Source organism: Protopterus annectens, chromosome 6.part0 (assembly GCF_019279795.1).
Source record: "Protopterus annectens isolate FY-2018-M chromosome 6.part0, PAN1.0, whole genome shotgun sequence".
Lineage (NCBI taxonomy): Eukaryota > Metazoa > Chordata > Ceratodontiformes > Protopteridae > Protopterus > Protopterus annectens.
The window spans coordinates 371,368,673-371,393,483 of NC_056737.1; the positions used below are offsets into that span (position 1 = coordinate 371,368,673).

The window sequence follows — 24,811 nt, forward strand, 5'->3', positions numbered from 1 at the left end:
GATCAGTATGGCGAGATTTGAAATTGGATTCCATGAGTCATCTCTTTTGCCATGAAAAAGGTAGAGTCTTGCATAAAATCTGGAACCTTTCACCTCTTGGTGAACCTCTTCTAGGCCCCTATTTGCTGCCATAATAACTTCAGAAGGGGATGAGTAACTGTAGCTGATCTCCCAAGAACAGAAGGCTTTCTTAAAAAAGGAATGGATTATCTAGAACTCTAGCTTGTACTCAGAAGAAACAATGTCTAGAGTTCTATCAAAGACAGGTTTTGCTTCACAGACTCAACTACAAGAAAATACTTGAAATGAAGACACAGTAAAGAGCTTTAAAACCAAATTAAAAGTGCCTCTGCTCAAAGAAAAGGGATGTAACTACTTTAAGGACAACTTCATAATTTACATTATATTCATATTACAGTAAAACCAGGTAGAGTTATTACTTCTGGCTAGATTTCTTCAATGGTTAGTTCCTTGTAATTAAACTGTAAATTGATATACATCTTCTTTGTATGCCTTTCTGCTGAGCTTTCATTAGTTATGACTGTTTAGATCTAAGATCTCTATGTGCTGTTGCCACCACTGAAGTCTCTTACCATACTGGAAATACGTACAAGGACTTGCACTTTTTGTTGTCGTTGTGAATATGTATATAGACTTGTACTTCCTATTGCAGTTAAAATTGCTAATATTAACTGTACTTCATTCTTTGCTTGCAAATATTCTGTAAAACTATCATGTTCTTTATTTTGCTCCTTGGATCTTGTGTTGTGGCTGAAAAATGACAAAAGCCCAGTTGACCCGGGTCTATATCAGAACACCGAAAGTTCACATTTTCAAATGCTCTTACATCGACCCCTAATCAGTGAACGCTGACAACACTGAACATTCAGAACAGTGAATTTTTTCCTAGGGAAAAATTTGCTGTTTCAAAACACATACACACAACACAAGCACACCAAACAAACAGCAATCCACACACATACACCCAAAATCTTACAGCTAACCCTACACTAAACCGTACAAACACCACTAACTATCCACTTACCTTAACCCAAACCCTAACCCTGAGGTCCGTCACTATCGCACACTCACTTCACCCGCACCCTAACCCTAACTCACCTAACTCACACCCAATCAAACACTTACCTGAACCTGACCTGTAACTTTCCACCACAGCGCTGAAAATAGTGAAACAACAGAAACAGACAAACAAATTCTTTCCCTAGGAAAAAATTTGGTTATCTGTCATTTCATTATTTTCAGCGTTCGCTGAATAGGGGTCGATGTAAGAACATTCAAAAGTATGAACTTTTGATGTTCTGATATAGACCCATTGACCCACCTGGCTAACAGAAAATAAAAATAAATAAATGGTAATTAAAGCTCAGTTCAACTTAACAGGACCAGATAACTTCCAGGGTGGGGGGTGGTGCGAGGGATGAGCTGAGTTGGAGGGAAAGACATGGGGAGGAGAGCTATACACATCACACAAATAATGTATCCACTCACTCAGTGCTGCACAAGTGTACTTACTCCTATTCCTGAAGGTGGAAGGTACCCTCCTGGCCACAAATTTCATTATTGTACTATTACACGTTTTAAATACAAGGCTGCAAAAGCTCAAAGACCACTTGGTTTTACGGAAAAAAATATCCTTTTTTTGTTTTTCAATGTATGCAAACCTGAAGTTACAATATATTGGCAAAGCCTATATTTGCGTGCGTGTGTGCACGTGTGTGGAGGGTGCATCCCCTACATAAGGAATACAGGGATAGTTACACAGTACACCTTAATAATTATGACAAAGTAAGCCTTTCCTTTAGCTGTGCAACTGACATACTCAACAGTCATATAGTAATACTGTTCACGTTATTAAAATTATGCTTCAGTCAATATACTGCAAACCGTTTAACGGTATTTTAATCCTTATAATTCCAGCAGTAATGTATACCTACATATCCGCCATGTAATGTACATTTATATTCGTCATGTAATGTATACCTATAAATTCATCATGTAATGTATACCTATAAATTTCACCATGTAATGTATACCTATATATTCACCACGTAATGTATACCTATATAGTCATCATGTAATGTATACCTATGTATTCACCATTACTTCAATATATTCTGCATCATGCTTAGGCCACATTGTGTACCTTCTGTACTAAATTAAAAACATACCATTATTTGCCTGGGCCTACCTTTTAGAATTCGAGAAACTAAAACAGTAGCATGCATATGTGTATGCATGTATATGTGAGATATACACAAGCAGGACATGGGGCAAACTAGGTAGCTTACCTGGTTATCAGCTGCAGTAACACTTTTTCTATAGCCACTTATGAAATATGTGAGAAAAATGCACTTCAGAAAAGAAGGTAAATGGATAAAGCTCCTCATACTGTCTGGCAAAACTGGCTGACAAAGTTTGAGGATGACTGCAAACTGGGTTCCATAGTGGATAGTACATCGGACACAGACATCCTTCAGAGGGGTCTCACGGAAACTGATAGCTGGTGCCAGAGCCATGGCCTGAAGTTAAACGCAAAAAAGTGTATAGTCATACCCTTCGGGAAAAACAAGGTATCCCCAAGCTACCATATAGGTGGCAACCCATTAAGCACAGAAGAGGTTATCATGGACCTGGGTACCCAGATTGACAGTGGCCTCTCGTTTGACACTCACGTTGCTAAAGTGGTTCGAAAGACCTTCTACATTGCCCATCTGATCATGAAGGGATTCACATCCAGATCAAGTGAGGTCATTGTTCCCCTGTACTCCTCACTTATCAGACCAATGATCGAGTACAATGCCCCATTCGGGATGTATCTCACCCGACACCTGCAGCAATTGGAGAGACCCCAAAAGTTCCTTACCAAAAGGATAAAGGGACTCCAAAACCTGTCATATACTGCCAGACTGAAGAAACTCCAACTCTATTCAGTTGCATACCGTCTGCTCAGAGGTGACCTGTGCCTGACATACAAGGCCATGACCAACCCGAATTAATGGACATGCTCCACCTCAAAAATCCAAATCCACCAGAACCACTAGAGCAAGTGACTTAAACCTTAGCACGGATATAAATAGGACGTGCTGGAGGGATAGATTTATCACCCAGAGACTCCCCATGCTGTGGAATAAAATCCCGGTCCATGTGAGGCAGAGCACCTCGCTGGCTCTGTTCAAGAGAAATCTTGACCGGTGGATGGGAGATCGTAGGTTTACCCCGGGAATCATCTCTGTGTCACTGCTGGACAGAGGCACAACAAACTAATGGGCACATTATTTCTAACATAAGGGGTGGCGTAAGCCACATAACTTTGGGCTAGGCTTATAAATGCCTTAGGGCAGATAGCCTAGTATAAACCTATGAACCTATGAACCTAAGTGATGATGCCATGTTAACATTTTCAGATTAAGTCCTCCCATGGTATGAGACAGGCAACTCACTCATGACTATGGGGAGTATCCGGTAAATGCCCAGAACATTTATGCTTGCTCAATTACTTACTTATTTACTTAATTACTTCTTTATTTATCTGCATTTGTTACACAGGGCGATGATGTGGATCCTTTTCAGATATTGTGCCAATCAACAAACAAGTACAGGTTTAAACAGGTATAATCAGACAATGTTAAACAAATGGTTACAGCAGAACAAATACCATGAATACACAAAGGACAGAAGTAGTCATAGCAAAAGTGAAATGATTCACAGGCTAAACACCAAAACAGATGCAAATCAACACACCCATAAAAAGTACAGGAGTTGTATATCATACTGAATTAATTATATTTTACATCAAACATACACAGTTTCTTAACCGGGACGAGTAAAGCAAGAAACAGTTTATAAAGATTGACACTGGCCACACAGAATATAAATCCAAGCTAGAAAAGTTTAACCAGGCTGAGGAAAAAGGTACATTAACATGTGTCCTGTAGATGGTGCTTGAGAAATTTTCTAAATAAAGGTAGTCATTTGTGCTTTGGACATCTTGTGGAAGGCATTTCCACCTGTCAAGTGTGATTTTGGAGAAAGATCTTTCCACTACAGTAAAGTTAAGTAATAGTCTAACTGTATATGACTTTTTAATTATGTTTTAAGCTGTGGGCTTGTACTTAACTTGTTAATGGTGGTTGATGGAAAAAGTTTAGGCCAACTGTGGGTCCAGAGTAATTTGGATCTGAATGAGTTTAATAGAAAGGCTTTTCAGATGTATGAAGGTACTTCATGTCAAAACAAAACAGAGGGAGCAACCATGAGATTTGTTTTCCCTTCATTTTACTTATTTTATTTTTATCTATTTATTCCTATCCCTAGTTCACTGTAACATGAGTGGACATACTTAGCAGAAAATATTAAAATGCGTTAGCCATCCAATTCAACTTGTCCACATAAACATTAATATAATGATACAGTATCATTTATTTAATGCATATTGTTACACTTCCTGAAGCAAATGCAAGTAAACTGTTGGAGATGGGTGTAATCACTTGACAGCACACAAATAATACAGGTTTTAATGCAAAAAGTATGCAGTTTTTGCATGTTATTTTGCTATTAAGGATGGGCTGTTGAAAATATTCTTGGAGCTGAAAACTCCTGCCATAGCATCATGAAAGACTGACCTCACAGTCACACTAACTAAATTGGGGTATAAGCTACTACCATTTCTATGCTAATGTGTTAACAAGAGATTACTACCTCCTAGAAAGTGAATCTGCCTAACATATCTAATGGGTACAAACTTAAACATGTGTTATGATGTACTGGCAACGCCACAAGACATGAGATTAGTTGCTTTTCTAAAGGACTTGTACTTATGCTATCCGGAATGCCTTGGTGGTGTATGTGAATTAGTGATTGTAACCTACCAATACAACATCTTGTGGATATGTCACAGGAAAGAAACTGAGTAAACAGAGAAACTAAAGCATGCAAATAAAAATGGACATCAGGCAGAGGTGTAGCTAGGGTGGAGCAAAGGAGGCAGCCATCTTAGGGTGTGATTGTCAGATGCCAATTGGTCTTCAGTGAATTACCAACATTCATTTCTAATTGCTGAAATTGCATTTACTGTCAGAAATGAAGCTCTTTAGCACTGTTCTTGTGGAATAAACTATACAACCTGTTTTCTACAAAAATAGCAAGCAGTGTGCTATAGTAATTTAAAAGGAGAGATGTGTTTTTTTTTCCTTGTAAAGGGCAGAGAGGAGCTTATTTCTTTTTTTTTGTTTTTTTGTTTTTTTTTAAGTTGAGAGGAGTATTAGATCAGGTTAATGGCACTGAGCACCAGAACAGATAGCTACATTTCTGCATCAGGACTACAACTAGACACTGAATTAATCCCAAAACAAAAAGGCATGGAAAGAACAGAGATACAATTTAAACACTGTGAAGGAATACCTTACAGCTTCACTGTGACGAGTAATCTGGTACTAAAGGAACAGCAAAGAGGTATAAATGTTTTCATTGGGAATAAAAACTATATTATACAATGACCCCCCATTAATATTCCAAAACGTGCATGCTGATTGGTCAGTGTGCACGTTGTAAATCAGAGTTATAGTAATGGAAAAAGGTTCGGTCGCCCGGACTTTTTCCATTAGTATAACTCTTTTTTTTTTTTTTTTACAGCAACGGAGAACGCAAGATCTCCGTTGCTTTTTACAACCTGTCTCGCTATGTTAAATGAGTTTAACATAGCGAGACAGCTTTTTTTAAAGCTGTCTCGCTATGTTAAACCCATTTAACATGGTGAGACACTTTAAAAAGCAACGGAGATCTTGCTTTCTCCGTTGCTTTTTTCAAAACTGTCTCGCTATGTCAAATGGGTTTAACCTAGCAAGACCGCTTTAAAAAAAGAAACGGAGATTCTCCGCTGCTTTTTTTAAAACTGTCTTGCTATGTTAAATTCGTTTAACATAGCGAGACAGGTTGTAAAAAGCAACAGAGATCTTGCTTTCTCCGTTGCTTTTGCCCACAGCTCTGATGTACATCAGAACTGCCGCAGAACACCAGACAGCTGCGGAAGGGCAGCAAGGAGGCATTATACAATGCCATTATTTAAGAAAACTAATTTTTTTTTTCTTAAATAATGTCATTAATATAATAACCCACGCCTGGGTGTGGGTAATGCTGGATTTACCCACGGTTGGCTTTGTTTGGCCACTCGGGCTTCGCCCACATGACCAAACCACACCAACCGTGAGTAAATCCAGCATTATCCACACCCGGGCGTGGGTTATTGCTATAATGAAACACATTTTTACAGATTATGGTCAGAGAAAATGAAATGGACAAAGAGTGTATGAACTATCACATCTGTTTGGCAAAGCAAAATCCCTGATGTGACACGTCTTTAAGCATTAACTCAGATGCATAGTGACTACAGCACATTCTTTTGTCTAACCCTGGTGTTTGCTTTACTTAAAAATGAGAAGCTCATATACTTTTCTTTTAAGTGTCCTATAAACAAACCTGTGTTGTCCTCACCTGTGTGAGACACCTTTGGTTCACAAGCTGCAGACATGAGAACAAGGGCTGCATTCCGCAACATATCTGGGTATACCAATAAACTGCTAAGTGAAACTTTCAATCTCATGAATAAAATGGAAAGGAAAAACTCCACTGAAATGTATTACTTCTATGACCTTTCAAAAACATCCCAACGAAGGCAAAACTCATTACCTTGAAACTGTTTCAGGAGAGACTGAATTTGCTCCATCTGCTTGTGGTTGTGAAGTTTTAGCTGAAAGTTCTCCATTTCTAGCTGAAAAGGAACATATTTCAGAACTAGTGAAAATATCTTAAAATAAAAATCAACATGTACACTGCAATAAAGGAATCCTTTACATTTTAGTGGCAGATGACTTCACATAAATCTAAATTCACCAATAATGAGTTTAACATTTTAAACAGTTGACAGTTTGCTTTAATTTATCTCACATGTTATGCAGCCTTGTGTACACTTTGTTTTACAAACTGATTTGCAGACTGTTGTGAGAGCTTAATTTCTTAAATTTAAAGATTCATAATAAGTCCACTCCAGTTCTATGACTAATACTGACTTACAAGTATTTTTGAGAAGACTAGCCTGCATGACAAATGTCAGTTAAATATTTTCTAACAGCACACTGCATACAGCTATCCATTCAACTTTGGCCATTGCTGTTGTATGCTGCATTCCTAGAGATACCAAACCAGGTATAACAAGTCCTTTTCTAATCCAGTGCATTAAAGACTACACACAGGATATCTCTGCACAGCAGCACTGCTATTCTGGAAAGCAAAAACAGGCCTTAACGTTGTATCTTCTCAAAATACTCTAATACCCATTGTGTTTACTGCTCATTACTCTTCTGTACTGGGCACTCAGAAACAGCTAAACCTCCTTCAAACCTAAACAGCTAGGGCTCAACACAAGCAACAGCCACAACTTTGGCTGTTATCCTCAGCAGACTGGTTCCTCTGTATTTCATACTGCAAGTGCTATAACAGCCTACTCTGAATTACAAAAAAAAAGATGTTAATTATTCAAAACGCTGTTTTCCTGTAAAGAAAATGTGAATTAACAGATATAAAATATATATGAAAGACTACAGGCCAACTCAGTCACTCCAATAGAGCCCAGGAAGTTTGCACTGTAACTTCCAATAGGTGGAGCCTAAGCCTTTTGACAGAATCAAATTATGTCCTCACATTTCAAACAAACATTCATAGCTCTGGAACTGTAGAGGTTATGAAAGATGTATAAATGGCAAACTCTTCTACACAAAATTATTTTTAAAGTGGTAGTATTCTTTAGGTTCTAGGTATTAAACTGAATTTTATAAGTCAGAGTAAACATAGTAACTATTATGTTTGCAATATTTTGTAAACAATTTACAGTACCTCAGCAACCACTCAAGTTACACACATTTTATTCACCTAACCGAGCGCTTTCATATGATGCTAAGGAGTTCTGTTTATATTACTTGGTTGTTGCGATATTTAGAAAATGTGAAAATTATATCTATATAAATTAGTATTACAAAAGCAACAGTTGATATGTATTTATCAGTACTAGCCAGACATCAACTATTAATGCAGGTGACTTTGCTATTGTGTAAGTTTTAAGATGAAATCTTTTCAAACCTTGTACATAGCATGGTTTTGGAATTACTGATACAAATATGAACGAGCAATATTTGATACCTATCTGCGTCAGTAGGAGTCAACTGCAGATGCATCTGGAGGCATCATTCGGATGCAATGAGTTAAACAAAAATTATTTAGAAATTTCTTAACCAGGTAGTTGGGCTTGCTGTAAAACCCCTTTTAGCAACACCCTAAGGCCAGAAGCAGTACTAAGTTTAAGTTCAAAAATAAACCTAGGGCAACAATAGAAAAAAAGGAAAGCAGATGTCAAAGCATAGATACCTATCATGTGCTAGATGATGTAATAACCATGAATAATCCACAGCCAACCCTCAGTTGAGCCACACCACAAAAAGCAAGAAGAAAAAAGAATAAGCCACATACAACGATACCCAATAGTTTTAGTCAAAACAATAAGAGTTCAAACAATTGTTTCTGAACAAATCAATTTCTCCAGTAGATTTTTTCTTTGTTCATGTGCTAGACTATGTACTTAGCAAAGTTTAGACAATTCTGAACTGAAATCAGATTCACCAAAAAAGCTAAATGCGAAAACAGAAGCTTTTCTTCAACCAATAGAAAGCATTTTGAAGATAAAAAAATATTAAAAGTGGAAAAAAACAACCTCACCAACTCTTATTTTGCAAGCCTATCAATTAAAATACTTCATGATGACAAAACATTTCTCCAACTCAGGACCAATCACATTCAATTATCTATCCAATAAGAATTTACTAAATTTTCCCCTTATAGTAGTCTTAACAAAAGTTGAGAAGCTACTTCAGGACTTCACTAACAGAGTCTTCTGAAAACAATAACCTTCAAAAAAGATTTCTGTAACTGGTAGACGATTACACCGCATCTTCTCTTACCGATATAATCTATTATTCAGTCAGTCACAATGTCATCTAAAAGTACTTCCCATAACAAACATTAACAAATCTTCCAGTTATATTGACTACAAAACAGACACCATACTTTCTCCCCTTAGCAAATTATTAGAGAAAGTCTATCTAATGAAATATGTGATTCATCAGAGCAGTCTTCCAAACAACTAACAAGACTTCAGTAAGTGGCAATGTTCTTCACTGTCTTATTGTAATAAAGAATGTTGTAAGTGGCACGGACTCTGTGCACTATTAACAGGCACACCTTTTACAAATTTAAAGTGTGACTTTAACTCAACAGACCACTATCTACAAAGTTAACTTAAATTCAATGGCCTCTGTCATCGACCTGTCATTTAGTTCTACAGCCACTTCCCACTGACATGCATTAAATTCATTATACCTGATTTGTGATGCATTACTTATGGACATATACATTTCAGGGCTCCATCCTTGGTCTGTTATTTTTCCTTTCATTTAACTCGTACTTCAAAATGGATTTCCCACCATCCTATTTGTAGGTGCCCTGCATCATTTCACAAGTGACTAAACTTAAATATGTTGGAATATGGACAGACGCAATGTTCTTTGTGAATCAAACATCCTGCAGTATCAGCTAAATATCCTCATATCCTGTAATGCCCCTTAAAGCTACAATGTCAGGTAGTACCTGAAGCTAAATAGGCTACTGGAAAGACCATCCTCACACACTGCCTGGAGTATTCCCTACTAAGCTTCCCAAAGGATCAGGGTAGCACCACATGGTTACTACAAATACTGAATTCAAATCTACATGATCCCCTCATGGTCTTATCCTTGACAGCATCACTGTGAAGCATTTAAAAAAGCAATTAACTGTTTTTAACATTAGCAGAATGTATTTCTTACCTCATCTATGTCTTCACTCATTAAATTCTCTAAAATAACTAATGCCTACATTTACAGGACTTATTTTTTTTTCTTACCATTACTGCTGTTCAACTTTATTTGTTATTTGCATTCTTTCCTATAAAAGAAAAAGACGAAACAGTTTTACTATAGTGTGTTTTTACTGAGATAGTTAAAGTTGCCCATTTGTATTTTCAAAGATGAAGGATTAGCCTTTTGATTTTGCTTGTTCCTGATGGTAGTGAAGACTGACGACTCCTGCAGCCGATTACAAGAATTTCTGACTAATTTAAACATCCCTGCATGGAGCAGTGGTCATTGTTGGGTTGCAGCTACTGCTATTTAACTTTATGCTCTGCATACCTTTACATGGTTGTGTGAGTGTGAGAAGACAAGAATACATGTTTGAACAAAAGACCTTATTATGTGCTACAAACTTACAGATATAGTACCTTTATTTAATGGTCACTAATATTACATGCAAAAGGTGTGACAGTAAGGGGAGTTTAATGACTGTACTTAGTCTTAGTTGTAATTTCTTTTTTAGTTGTGTGCAGTAGTTTTTAGTAAATAGGGGTACATATGATTTCATCAAAGTGGCTAACCATCGAACACCTATTTGTCATACTTAATCCACTGAATGCTAATTCCATTGAATGTACATTTAAGCGAATTTCTTCGCAGGTGAAAAAACTTGTTGGCCATCATCTTGAATTTGCCCCTTTCCCCACTGTAGTGCAATCTCGCAGTTGGCTTATTTAGTTAGGGAGGGTGTGGGCCACACAGTCTCCCACATGGGTGGGTTCTAAATAATGTGGTTTTTGTGACAGTCGCAAGGTTGGCTAACTGTTTTTTTTTACCTGGGAAGAAATTCACTTGAATGTTCAACGCAATTAGCGTTTGATGGATTAAGTTCAACAAATAGGTGTTCAATGGTTAGTCGCTTCATCGATAATCACTTCTACGAAATGATACAGACCCATAAATAGGCTATCCATTTTAATAATTAGTTTTAAAGTGTTGTCAATTAAATGGAAGTCAAAAGGTAACTATAGTTTTTTAAGCTGTGTTTTTGCAGATTTTCAGTATTAAGATTTAGTAATATAGTTTAGTAATTTATTAGCCTTAAAGCTTTTAAATTATTAACTGAAATGTACATAATTTGGTGAATTCTTTCTTATTAATTAGATAAAAGCCTTAATACAAGATGGATAACTTAAATAGTTGCACATTAGAAGATTTACTTAAGTATAAATTTAAGTTTTGTGGTGTATATTCAATAGTTAAGCATTTAGTGGAGCGTAAGCAATGCTTCAAATATATTACATTAGATGAACTGACTACAATAATGTAGGCGAATTTAATGGGTGGCAGTTAGCAAATTAATAGCTATGCCTCTCTTACCACAAATTCAAACTTTATGGAGCTATGGAAAGACGACAGAAAGGAAATGTGTATTTTGCTGAAGGACAAAAGTAGTGGTTAACACGTTCAAAAATATGAGTTTAAATCGGGAAAACAGTTAAAAAAACACAGTTTAATAAAAAGGCTGTGGAGGTAATTCAAAGGTACTTAACATAGTTGGAAATGAAAAAACATAAATAGTTTAAAAAGGGAAATAAAGACGTGTAAGAAATTAAATGGTACAAGTTACACCCACAACATTTGGGGTAGGTAGTGTTTCTACCACTGATCATTTAGATTCAAATTTAGATTAGTAATAAGGATAACAAACATAACAGAATTTCACAACTTAAAAAAAATCTTTCTGTTGTGGGCATTATTGAATCCTTGGAGCTTTTCCCTCCGGGCCGCCGCTGAAAATGGACATGCATCCAGTCGGACTATCCCGGTCAACAAATGTAAAATAAAATAAAAAATAAATAAATTCAGATAAAGGAGGTACACCCTTTAATCTTGAGAGTGAGATACATGTCCCAGTTGAAGGGTCTCAATATTTACATTTTATTCATCTAAATGTCATGATGACAATACACCCCCTGCTTTGTAACCAAAAGTTATTATTTCTAACAGAGGGTTAAAGGCATTAGTGAATAACAATTCAGATAGTGGGGGTTCTCTATCTAATCCTACAGTTTCATCTAGTATGAATGAGGTGAATTGTACTAGAGAGACTTATGAGAACAATGCCCCTAACTCTGGACAATTAGAGACAACCTTGGAGCCCACAGAAGTTGATTTTAACAGTATACTAGCTGTTAACAAAGGAACTAAAAGAATGGGCAACAATAATACCGGTAATGATCTTTCTCCACTTTTGAATAAAAAGACTTAAAATGCCCCTCTATATAACACTAATTGTATAACTTCTGATAATACTTCCAAAGACATGCAGTAGGTGGATTGGACACACTAAATTGACCATAGGTGAGAGTGTCTGTGCGAGTGAGTGGTACAAATGAACTTCTGTGGCAGGGCTAGCCACCAGGTGGTGTAAAACCTTGGCTCGAGATAATTGTCACTGCGGAAGTGACACCTTGACCTCATGTGCAAAATGGGAAAAGGGGTTGTGGATAGATGTATGGATGATAATACTTCATACAATGTCACTGATGACAACAGATTAAGTGAACAAAAGATCAATTCGTTTGGAAATATGGGAATTACTGAAGTACTCATGGGAGAAAGTCAGGACTTTAATTCTACTAGTATTCAAATCACCTCCTATAATTTTAGCAATTGTGTCGATCAGTTATTAGTGCTAACTGACTCCATCTTTACACATGTAAGGAGGGGAATTAGTGAGTTAAACAAGGATAAAATTAAAACTTCTTCTCTGACTGGTTTAAAACACTGACTAATTTTCAATCATTAGGAGATTAGTAAATAGTAACAGATATGAGCATTATATAATACATTATGGTGTCAATGATTTAAAGTACTCACATTTGGCCTATATGAAAATTATATACTGGAAATGACAGAAGTGTTAGAAACAAATAAATCTGACAGTTACTTTCAATAAGATAATTCCTTCTGCTGGCTGTAATGACTATGCATGCACCAATGCATTTATGTATAACAATTGGTTAAGATAAATGGGAGTAGCAATTTATTTACTTCTGATGACTTCCACTTACATCATTGCGGGGAAGCTATTATTTTAAGTTAATTAAAACTAAACTGATTACTTTTATAGATGTCTTCATTTGGATTTCAGTCAAGAATCTACTGAATATCTCATTAAGTTTTAAAAGCTTACTTATGTAATGTTAGAAGTCTGAGTAATAAAGATAACAAACATAACAGAATTTCACAACTTAAAAAATCTTTCTGTTGTGGGCATTATTGAATCCTGGTATTTAAGTTTACTTAACCTTTCCATGTTTTAATAAATTTGAGTGCATAAGGGAAAATGAATACGGTTAGTGTTGCTACCTCACAGCAAGAGGTTCTCCAGTTCGATCCTCAGCTGGGGTGCCTTCTGTGTGGAGTCTGCATGTCCTCTCTGTGGATGCGTGGATTTCCTCTGGGTGCTCCGATTTCCTCCCACATCCCAAAAGACATGTTGTAAGTGAATTGGACACTCTAAATTGGCCCTAGGTGTGAGTGTGTGTGTGCCTTCTGTGGAAGGTTGGGCGCCGGGCTGGCAACTCGACACCGTAAAACTCCACTGACAATCATGAGCAGACAGGTGATCTGCTGTGACCACTCCTAACCAGGAAAAGCCGAAAGAAGAAGAAGAAGAAGGGAAAATTAATAAGTTAGGGGTGTCCTGTAATTGATGCATGAACCCTGGGTACCTAAACTTGTTTCACTTAATAATACTAGACACTTTAATAGTAGATAGACACAGCAATTCTATTTCTTGATCTACTCATTTTATTTTATTTTTACTGAGAACATTCCATAAATAAAATCAGGCATGTAGATTTCATTATTAAAATAAGTCAATTCTTGCAACACCACAGGACTATTTTTGATGACTGTTCTAATCTACGTTTTACTGAATGAAACCGGTGGAATTCACCCTGCATGGTTGTGCAAGAATTTCTTGATTTATTATGTCAACAAGGATTCACTCAGCTGCTTAATGAACCCTATCCTTACTAATCATGAAGGTTTAATTGAAAATGTAACATTAGGACTCCACTGGGTTCTTCAGATCATTTTATATATCAGGTTCAACATTAATTATTGTAATAGATTCACAACTACTATATATTACTGGTATAATTTTAGCAAAATAGATTATAGCAAATTATGTAATGAAATTCATATTACACACTAGGCTGAATATAGTAATGAACCTAATTGAGGATATACATTGTTGGAAGCTATGTTGTCAACTGCTGTGAGCAAAACCAGATTGGCTCATATTCATAAATCTAGGTGCAAATACTAACTTTACTGGATGTAGCAGAACCCTCATCTTTGACCCTGAGTAAAGGAGCAGTGAAAACCACTCACTCATTCCCAGTCTGCTTAGCCCTCCAGCCCTTAGGATACTAGTTGAATCTAATGTTGATTGGTATCACAGATGGCAGCCCAACCTCTCTTCCTCCACAAGTCAGTCTGAAAAGCAGTTCAGTTTCAATGGCTGCAACAAATGGAAATATAACTTTTACACAGCTCAGCATGGATTGTTTTCTCTGACTAAGAACCATAAGCAATGCACATTGTTTAACAGTATGAATATTCTGTAATACAGATCTCCGAGCTCACTGCAAAGAAACACACACAAACACACAAAACTCAAGACCTGTAAAGTGTTAATTCAAAATGAAAAAAATTACAATACTATATGCTTACTAATGAATGTTAAATGGCACAGCTCGTGAAAGCTGTGCCACTTGATATACACCTCCATAATGTATTCATTGTAATGGACCCTGTTTCCTGTATAGGAAGTCTTTCCAAAACATATATGCTACTTTTATAATTTTACCTTAACCTCTTGCTTAACTATATATCTCTCTGACTCATCAGTAATGAATCAGAATGCAGCAATGAAGTCAGGTGCCTTGAAGGACATATCCATTTTTTACTTGCATTTTAGAAATGATTTGTGCACAGATGTCTGAGTTTACTTTTTAATAAGATTTTTATACATCTGGTTTTGTTTAATAGATATTTGTTTTGTAGATAGACATTTTACAATTAACATGACAGTGGTGTTAACATGGAACTTTGGGGATGTAATGTTTTTTGTTAGCCATTTTAGGTTTGAGTTCTTGTGTGGGGGAGTATAACAAGGACAGTACGGTCCATTAAGTGGGATGTTGGCACTAGTGAGTAATAAGAGCAGAACAAAACAAAGCAAGACTACACAATGTTTTGTATAAGTAATGCTTATAAATAATAAAAAACACAACCAAGGCAGTGATGAACAGAATCAGGCAACTGGATACTGAAAACCTTTATTTAATCCCAGCAATAGTCAAACGAATAAAAAACAGACAAAATCCACTTCCAATAACGTTAAGCGTGCTTTCACTTTGCCAAATACAAAGCTTCATCAGAACAATAATCTTGTAAAACTAAGGTGCTTAAATATATTTATGCTGTAATATATTAATTGAATAATTACTTAATTTTCTTAGAAAATTGAAGTTTCTTAAAATGACAGTCCTTATAACATGTATATATATATAGCCATGCTATGAAATATTAAAACAGTCAACAGTCAGCTCAACAGTACACACACCAGTTAGTGTAATAAACGTTAAAAATAGACATGTTGTTCTGAACTTGTAATAACAATAGATATTATAAAAAAATAAATTAATTTCATCTTTTAAAACATATTAATAAATATTAATACAAGTGAATACCCAATTAAAACAGTTGAAACACAAGTAACTGTAATAATAAACATGAATGCATAAAATGCTGTTAAGTACCTTTACTAATACCCAAGGTAAATATAAAAGACAGCCTAAAAATACCCAAAAAACATGCACAGGATCCTCCTAAAACATAAACACTTGATAGACATGCTGGATCACCTAAAAGAAAAAAATGTGTATAAATGCCTATAAACACCTCAAGTACATCGAAAGTTAGCAAATCATAAGTTAGCCTGTCGTAACTTTAATACGCTGCTTATACTAATGTTATCATTCAAGCCAGGGGGTCTACTGGCATCAGTTTTTAACTGCCAAAATAATTCTCGAAACTTGACCCTAGACTCCCAACTACCTCCCCAGGGGTCACTACCTACTTGTTCTAACACAGCAAATTTTATTTTCATATTATTACAAACTAACGAGTGTTTATAGAAGGCATTTGATTCTTTGTCTTTACTAATTTCATAAAAATGTTCATAAATTCTTTTTCTAAGGGTACGTGTGGTTTTCCCTATATAAAAACTATTACAGCTTAAACATATACCAATATATACAATTCCTCTTGTACCACAATTACAATATTTCGATGCTGTGAACCTAATACCTCTAGAAGGGATCTGAATATCCTGCTGTTGTAAAATAAATTCACACTGACGACAAGCACCACATTTAAAGGTACCCCTTTTGGAACTAACATTGTCACACTGTTGAAAGTCATTCCTATCAAATATGTCCTTTAAATTCATTCCTCTTCTCCTAATAAAGGAAGGTTGGTCAGGGATATATTTCCCCGTCTCATTATTAACTTTAAGTAAAGGCCAGTATTTTTTAATAATTTCTTCCACTTGCCCAGATGTAGCTGAAAATGTATGTGTAAATGCTTGATTATACTGTGCACTATTTTCACTTTCTGGGATATTGACTCCCTCACCCAGTCCAATAAGTGGAAAAAGCTTAATTTCCCTATTATCAGTTACCTCCTTCACCAAACCGCGTATCAAAGAGTTGGGGTAGCCTCTTTCCAGGAACAAACAACTAATGTATTTAACCTCATCTAAAAATATCATATCTTCACTGGTCATTCTAGAGGCCCTTATCAACTGGCCTTTAACAATTCCTTTCTTCTGATAGAAAGGATGTCCGCTCTCAAAATGTAAATACATATTTGAGAAAGTGGCTTTCCTATATAACTTAGAATGGAAACGTTGGTTGCAATAGTCTTTATATACAGTAACATCTAAATAATTGATCTTTGGCTCATCCAGCGTGTATGTAAAACTCAGAAATTCTGTGCAATTATTTAAATAATCCATAAATTCCAAAAATAATTCCCTAGACCCTTTCCAAAATATACAGATATCGTCCAGAAAACGAGTATAAAAAGTAATGTATTTCTGTCAAACAGAATTAAAAATAAACTTTTGCTCCCAGAAATACAAAACACAATTGGCATATATGGGGGCACATGCTGCCCCCATTGCAACACCCTTTTTTTGCTGATAAAGCTCGCCATTGAAATACACAAAGTTATTCTTCAAAATAGTCTCCATAAAATCTAAAATCAAATTAACCATATTACCATCAAAAACGGTATTGAAGCATAAAATTTCTCGAAACCATTCCAAGCCTGTATTATGTGGAATGCTTGGAAATAGTTCAACCACATCAATGGTAGCAAAAAATACATCCGCTTCATATTTATCCATAGTTATTCTTTTCAAAAATTCCCAAGAGTCTTTAGTAATATGTGGCACTGAGTTAATAAACTGTTTTAATTGAGAATCAACAAAAATAGCCAAAGGCTCAGTAATACTGCCAGCTCCTGCTACTATAGGTCTAAATTTAACCAGCTCGATCCCTTTGTGCACTTTTGGTATTCCAAATATAACATGGATCCTTGGATTCTCAACTTGTAAAAAATGATAAAGTTTTTCATTAATACTTCCTTGTAGTAAATGATCAGACAGGTAGTAGTTAATCTTAGAATGAGCAATATTAATTTCATTCCGTGATATTAACGTATAATGGTCTAAATCTTGTAAAATGTTATGTATATATGTATCGTAGACTTCATTATACATCAGTACCATCCCTCCCCTTTGTCAGGTTTCATGACTGATTTTTTCATTTTTTAATTTATTCACCACTATTTTTTCTTCTTCGACCAATTCTCCTTGGGGGGATTCACATAGTACTTCATCTGTCTCACATCCCTTTCCACCATTTCCTCAAAAAGTTTTAAAGAAACATTAATAGGTGGATTAACTAAACTTCTTCTAGATAGCTCATTATGGTTAAACTGCCTCCCTTTAAAATATATTTGTAAATTTAATTGTCTTATAAATAGCTTAATATCAATTAGTGTATTAACCATCGACCCTGTTTTTGTAGGTACAAAGTGAAAACCTTTGGTAAATAATTTAAAATACCTGTCATCTATTACTAAATCTGTAAAACTGTATACTGTAAAATTGTCTTTTCTACATACTATTGAGTTCCCAGTAGCTGTATTTATGTCTACATAACCATCAAGCATAAAGATGGGGGGTGGGGGCAAAGAACAATCGAAATTTAATCATTCCGAACTCTCCTCTGGAACCTGCCCCCCCCCTGTATATCTGAGGTTTCTGATAGGAGTATTTTCTCTGCTTTTCTGCTATTCTTTCGCTCCTCCTCAGTGTTTCTTCCCCTAAAGGGAGCTCATAGCGTTCACTTGAAGTAGTATCCTCAGTTTGGCCACTTTTACTAAAATTATCAACAATCACATTCTTGGATTCTCTAAAATTATTAAACACAGGATACGCCCTCCCATTTCTGTAGTCATTTAAGTCCCTATCTAACTTTTTCATTTTCCTAAAAATAACTCTATCACAATAGTTATCAATTTCATTAAATAAATCATCATATTTTCTTCCATCAAAATTCTCTTTACTGAAATCAAACACTTTATTATGTAAACCATTTGTTTCAGCCAATAGTATTTCATCTTGAGCTTCATAATCTTCAACCATTAACTTCAACATTTCTATACCTGTTTTGTTAAATAACTCAGTAAGCTGTTTATATAAACCGGAATTATTTTTTACATTATTAGGGTATTTAAAAAGTCTTAACCCCTTAGGTACACTTTCAGTTACAATACATTCATTTAGATAGTCTATTTCCAGTTGATTAGTTTTCAACACATATAACTTGTCGTTAATTTTTTTAAAAGTCTCATCAAAGGACTCAAAATTGTTGTCAAAGCTACATTCATTGAAATTGAAGCGTCTGCTAGACCAAGTGTCGAAATTAAAATTCACAGTACCTGAATTAGCTTTCCCCTTTTGTGGGAATGCTGTTTTATTATTACCATCCCTTTTATTCATAAAAATCTGTTCAGTCTCATCTCCTGGGCTGCCGCATTTATCTCCCCCATGAATTGTATCTGTTCTGGAAGACACTAGCCCATGTCTATTTGCATTCTGTTCCTTATACAAATTTTGGTTACCAGGTACCTCGCTCTGACCCGGTAAAGAAATAGAGTTTTCTAAAATCTGTGATAATAGCACAATGACCTGTTGAAATTCCTTCCTAGTTACAGGCATGCTGTCATCGCTAACCATCTCCTTCAAAACGGCTGGTGTATCAATGAAGACGTCCGGTTCCGCCATGGATAAGAGACCAAGAAACCCAAAAAAACGAACCACAAGCCAATAAAAAAAACAACCAAGGCGGTGATGAACAGAATCAGGCAACTGGATACTGAAAACCTTTATTTAATCCCAGCAATAGTTAAATGAATAAAAAACAGACAAAATCCACTTCCAATAACGTTAAATGCGCTTTCACTTTGCCAAATACAAAGCTTCATCAGAAAAACAATCTTGTAAAACTAAGGTGCTTAAATATATTTATGCTGTAATATATTAATTGAATAATTACTTAATTTTCTTAGAAAATTGAAGTTTCTTAAAATGAGAGTCCTTATAACATGTATATATATATATATATAGCCATGCTATGAAATATTAAAACAGTCAACAGTCAAGTCAGAAAACAAAGTAAGACTACACAATGTTTTGTATAAGTAATGCTTATAAACACGTTTCACTTGTTTTTCCATTGTAATGGATTGGACAAGAATCTGTGTATAGGTTGTACACATGTCTCTACACATGACTGTTGCTTTTTATATTGGGAAATAGCATGCACTTGGAACCAGTATATTTTAATGCATTTAAGTGACTTAAGATGAAAAATGGACAGGAGTGCTTTGTACAAACACAGTTTAGTATATGAACCCACATATTTTATTATAGCAGGAAAGGATAAGGATTCAAGCAGCAATCGTAATAAACAGAGGTTGAACAATTTCTGACAGAAAGAGACGTTATGGATTATTAACTTTGGAGGTCTTTACATGCCTGGATTAAATTAGTATCTATCGAGAATAAAAGATTATGCAGGCAAAATATATTTTGTAATATAAAGTAAACATTACCGCATAATTTTGACACATCTCCATTAGATGACAAATGAGGTTTGGCAACAAACCAAGTTGTCCTGGGACATCTTCAAGAGGGGTTAGATTGATATATTGGTGAGAGTTAAGTGGATTTGGGAGATGAAAGGGTTAAACGGAGGGAGGGATGGTTGGGAGGAAATGAGGTAAGGATGGGGAGGGGCTTCAGGGGTTTAGACAAGTGTAGCTGGGTAAGTAATCACATTTTGGCGTGAGCTTGCTATATGGCAAGCTTACGTCTGAGACGACCTGTGAGTATGGTGATGGACAGGTAGGCCTTGGGTTAAGGGTGGTACACAGAGATGAGGTGGGTAATGTTTGTGCTATAATTTCATATATAAATATATAAATACATAAATATATATATATATATATATATATATATATATATATATATATATATACTACCAAAACCGAAGGTGCACGTAGCTAGCTCGGTGCACGGACCACACCAATACAACCAGCCCAAAACGAAAGATCCAGCACTCAAACAACAAATAGTAGAAAAAAAGCAGCAGGAGCCAAACTAACAGCAAAAAAGAAGAAAATATCTTCTTTAATAATAGTTCACAACGAACAATAGTGAAAGCTGCATCAACAAACAGACCGGTTTCACCCACTGGCGTCCTCAGTGTACTACATCCTCCATCACACTCAGTAACTTTTAAAAGACAGTGGGTTAAAGCAACAGTATCTTACAAAATATAAATAAACATGACAGCATAGTGATATTAACTGTAGGAGACAGAGGAGTGCATTATTTAAGCATGTTTTGTTTCATCAATTTGCACATTTTGTTTTTCTAGGGATTGATGCAGTTTCAGGTAGGGGGATGAGTGACAGTAAAAGCATATGTTGCTAGACAAAAAGGAGAGATTATAGATTATTAACCTAGGGGCTTTATATAAGCCTGGGTTAAATGAACACTGGTAAATGAATGTTATTAAGTGTTTATAACAAACTGTTTAAATATGCTTTGCTGTCATGTTTATTTACATTTTGTAAGGTACTGTTGCTTTAAGCCACTGTCTTTTAAGAGTTCCTGAGTGTGATGCAGAATGTACTACATTGAGGATGCCAGTGGGCGAAACCGGTCTGTTTGTTGATGCAGCTTTCACTACTGTTCGTTGTGAACTATTATTAAAGAAGATATTTTCTTCTTTTTTTCGCTAGGCTCCTGCTGCTTTTTTTCTACTATTTGGTGTTTGAGTGCTGGATCTTTCGTTTTGGGCTAGTTATATATATATATATATATATATATATATATATATATATATATATATATATATATATATATATATATATATATATATATATATATATATATATATTTATTTATTTTTTTTTTTTTGGAGGGGTTGGCTTGTTGTATTTGATAGTGGGTGGTTGGTTTCTTGGATGGTTTTGAATGGGTTACTGGGGCTGAGTGGCTGTTACGCTGCCTTAGGGCGAGGTGTGCAACTTAACTTTTAAATATGGCAATGTTGTGCCAGGTTTTGGTAAGGCTGTTTTATTCTTTGATCTGTCCTCTCTGGTGGTTTAGGATGTCTTCATATGGCTACTGCTTTAGTTGATCGTCAGGGTAGTAACTTAGTTACATACCCTCAGTATTACGTAGGGTTATGGTCAAAAGAAAAGTTTTAATGGTCCTGTTCTTCCTGGTAGTTAGGATGTGTTGATGGATTAGACGGCTTTCTTACAGAGCAGCCTTTCACGGTAGATAGCAGCTATTTCAACTACCAGGATTAATGTACCTGGTAATAGCAAGTTTCGTGGGCTGGGAGGCATGGTTACCCTCAGCACATGCGCGGTGAAGCCCAGTGGCAGCATTAAAATATAATCCATATAAGCTGACTGCAAATTTACTAATGACGGGTGTCTCATGGTGGGGCGCTTTCAGGTCGATGGCTGCTGGTGTTGCTTACTGAGAGGGGCTTGTAGATTTCATAAAAAAAAAAAAAAAAAAAAAAAGGAAACAGCACATTTGATGGCTCTTTTTGAGGCTTGTGGGTACACTGCATGAGGGTCACTCTTGTCGGGGCAGATTGCACTCATCATGGATCCTTTTCGGATGCTCTTTACCGCAGAGGCCAACAATGAACTCATTTCAGGTGTCTCTGATTTCACAACATATCGCTGTTTCGACTCTTAGTTTTGCTCTACTTCCTGAAATGTAAAATTTTTTTAAACCATTTGAGTGAATTAGAGTGGTATTTATAAACAACCCTGGCTCTGGGCCTTTGAAGCACAGAATTCTTGATCAAAGAAAATGAGGGGCACTGTGGAGGATGTAGTTGGGAAGTAGTCAAGGGTATAATCAAATACTGCACACGTTCTCTTTGATATAAAAACACGCAACAAAAACGGACGGCATTAGATAGTGCTTGCAGTCTAACTCTTTTGCCTCACACAAAATATCACAATTTCTGGGATCTGAATTTCTGGGAACTTCGAATGTGCTTAGAACAACAGGTTTTGTGTTACCTTGCATTTCCAGGTTTCTTGCACTAAGAGGTTGAGAAGTATGTACTTTATGATTGCAGAAATAACTTAACAGAATCAGGTAGTTCTGGAGGATAAATCCTACTAAGATTAACAATAAATGTTTAAATGCATTTTCTGTGTTTGCATGGTATAATAACTGATTCCAAATACAGAAGACTTTGGACTTGGTATAACTGAGTGTGATCTTGGGACCGTATTGTAAAAACGTTGAGTCTGTAGCCCAGTTATGAGGGCAGTGTCTGTTTGCGGGCTTGGCTGTAGCCGTGAGTATGGGCCTCGAAATTCTTCATGGGATTAGGTCTGTAGCCTAGTTATGATGGTAGCCTTTCTGACAACAATGAGGTTTTCAAGGGCATTGGGGGACTGGGAGTGATGGCGTCCACGCATATATACAGTGCAGTGGTGACAGCAGTATGAATTATTACTTGTATAAGTTAGTGTCGGGGAAGACATACCTCTCGACCGTACAGACTTTCACAAAATGTTCAGATTTTGTCTCATATTTTGGTCTGTTTTCATAACAATGTGGTTTGCTGAAGTAATGGTTAATCAATAAAGACAGAAGTTAGGGAATAATGACAGACAATGAGTTCAGACTTCATACCCTTCAGAAGATTTAACCTAATGCAAAACCGGTCATTATATCAATGTTATAAGCTTCACATGCCAATATTTGGGAAATTGTCCCTATGTTGGGCCAGTGTTACACTTTTAATTATGGGTTTGATCATAGGTTCATAGGTTCATAGGTTCATACTAGGCTATCTGCCCAAGGGCATTTATAAGCCTAGCCCATAGTTATGTGGCTTTCGCCACCCCTTTAGTTTGAATAAAAACTATGCCTATCATTTTTCTGTGCCTCTGTCAAGCAGTGACACTGAAGTAATCCCTGGGGTATATCTGCGATCTCCCATCCATTGGTCAAGATTCCGCTTGAACAAGGCCAGCGAGGTGCTCTGCCTCACATGTACCGGGATTTTGTTCCACAGCATAGGGAGTCTCTGGGTGATGAATCTGTCCCTCCAGCACGTTCTATTTATAACCGTGTCAAGGTTTAAGTCTCCGCCCTTGTGGTTCTGAGGGATCTAGATTTTTTGAGGTGAAGCATATTCATCAAATCTGGGTTTGACATGGCCTTATATGTCAGGCACAGGTCACCTCTGAGCAAGCGGTATGAGACTGAATAGAGCTGGAGTTCTTTCAGTCGGGCAGCATAAGACATATTTTTGAGACCCTTTATCCTTTTGGTGAGGAACTTTTGGGGCCTTTCAAGCTGCATCAGGTGTTTGGTCAGATACATTCCGAACGGGGCATTGTACTCAATCATAGGTCTAATGAGTGATGAGTACAGGGGGACGATGACCTCCTTGATCTAGATGTGAATCCCTTCATGATCAGGTGGGCGATATAGAAGGTTTTCCTAACTACTTTAGCAACATGAGTGTCAAACGAAAGGCTACTGTCAACTTGGGTCCCCAGATCCCTGATGACTTTTTCTGTGCTCAGTGGATTGCCACCTATATGGTAGCTAGTAACCTTGTTTTTCCCGAAGGGTATGACTATGCATTTTTTGGCGTTAACTTCAGGCCATGGCTCTGGCACCAGTTATCCGTTTCTGTGAGGCCCTTCTGGAGGATATCTGTGTCAGATGTGTTTTCGACTATGGCGCCCAGTTTGCAGTCATCTGCAAACTTTGTCAGCCATAACCCTCCTGTGTTTGCTTGTACTTCAGAAAAGTACATGCCGAACAAGAGTGGACCCAGGACTGAGCCCTGTGGGACACCACTTGTGACAGGCTTTGAGTCTGACATGGCTCCAGCAACTCTGACCCTGTGGGTTCTGTCGCTTAGCCAGTTTGCAACCCATCTTGTGATGTATGGGTTTACATTCAAGCTGATGAGTTTTTCGATGATACCTGAGTGGGGTATTGTGTCGAAGGCCTTTGCCAGGTCGAGGTAGGCTGTATGGACTGCCTTTCCTCATCAATGGCCTTGGTGACTGTCTCGAAAAAGTCAACCAAGTTTAAGAGGCAGGATCTGCCCTTGACAAAGCCAAACTGGGTC

At 36.5% G+C, this 24,811-nt stretch overlaps 1 protein-coding gene across 2 annotated transcripts in view; it reads right to left on the reverse strand.

Moving 5' to 3' along the window:
* Positions 1-24,811, reverse strand: part of LOC122804322 (pleckstrin homology domain-containing family H member 1-like) — a 1,703,720-nt gene that overhangs the window by 795,012 nt on the left and 883,897 nt on the right. For both annotated transcript variants that reach the window (XM_044074112.1, XM_044074113.1), the window contains one exon: positions 6,706-6,787. In XM_044074112.1, coding sequence (XP_043930047.1) covers positions 6,706-6,787 — 82 coding nt within the window. The remainder of the gene's footprint in view (positions 1-6,705; positions 6,788-24,811) is intronic.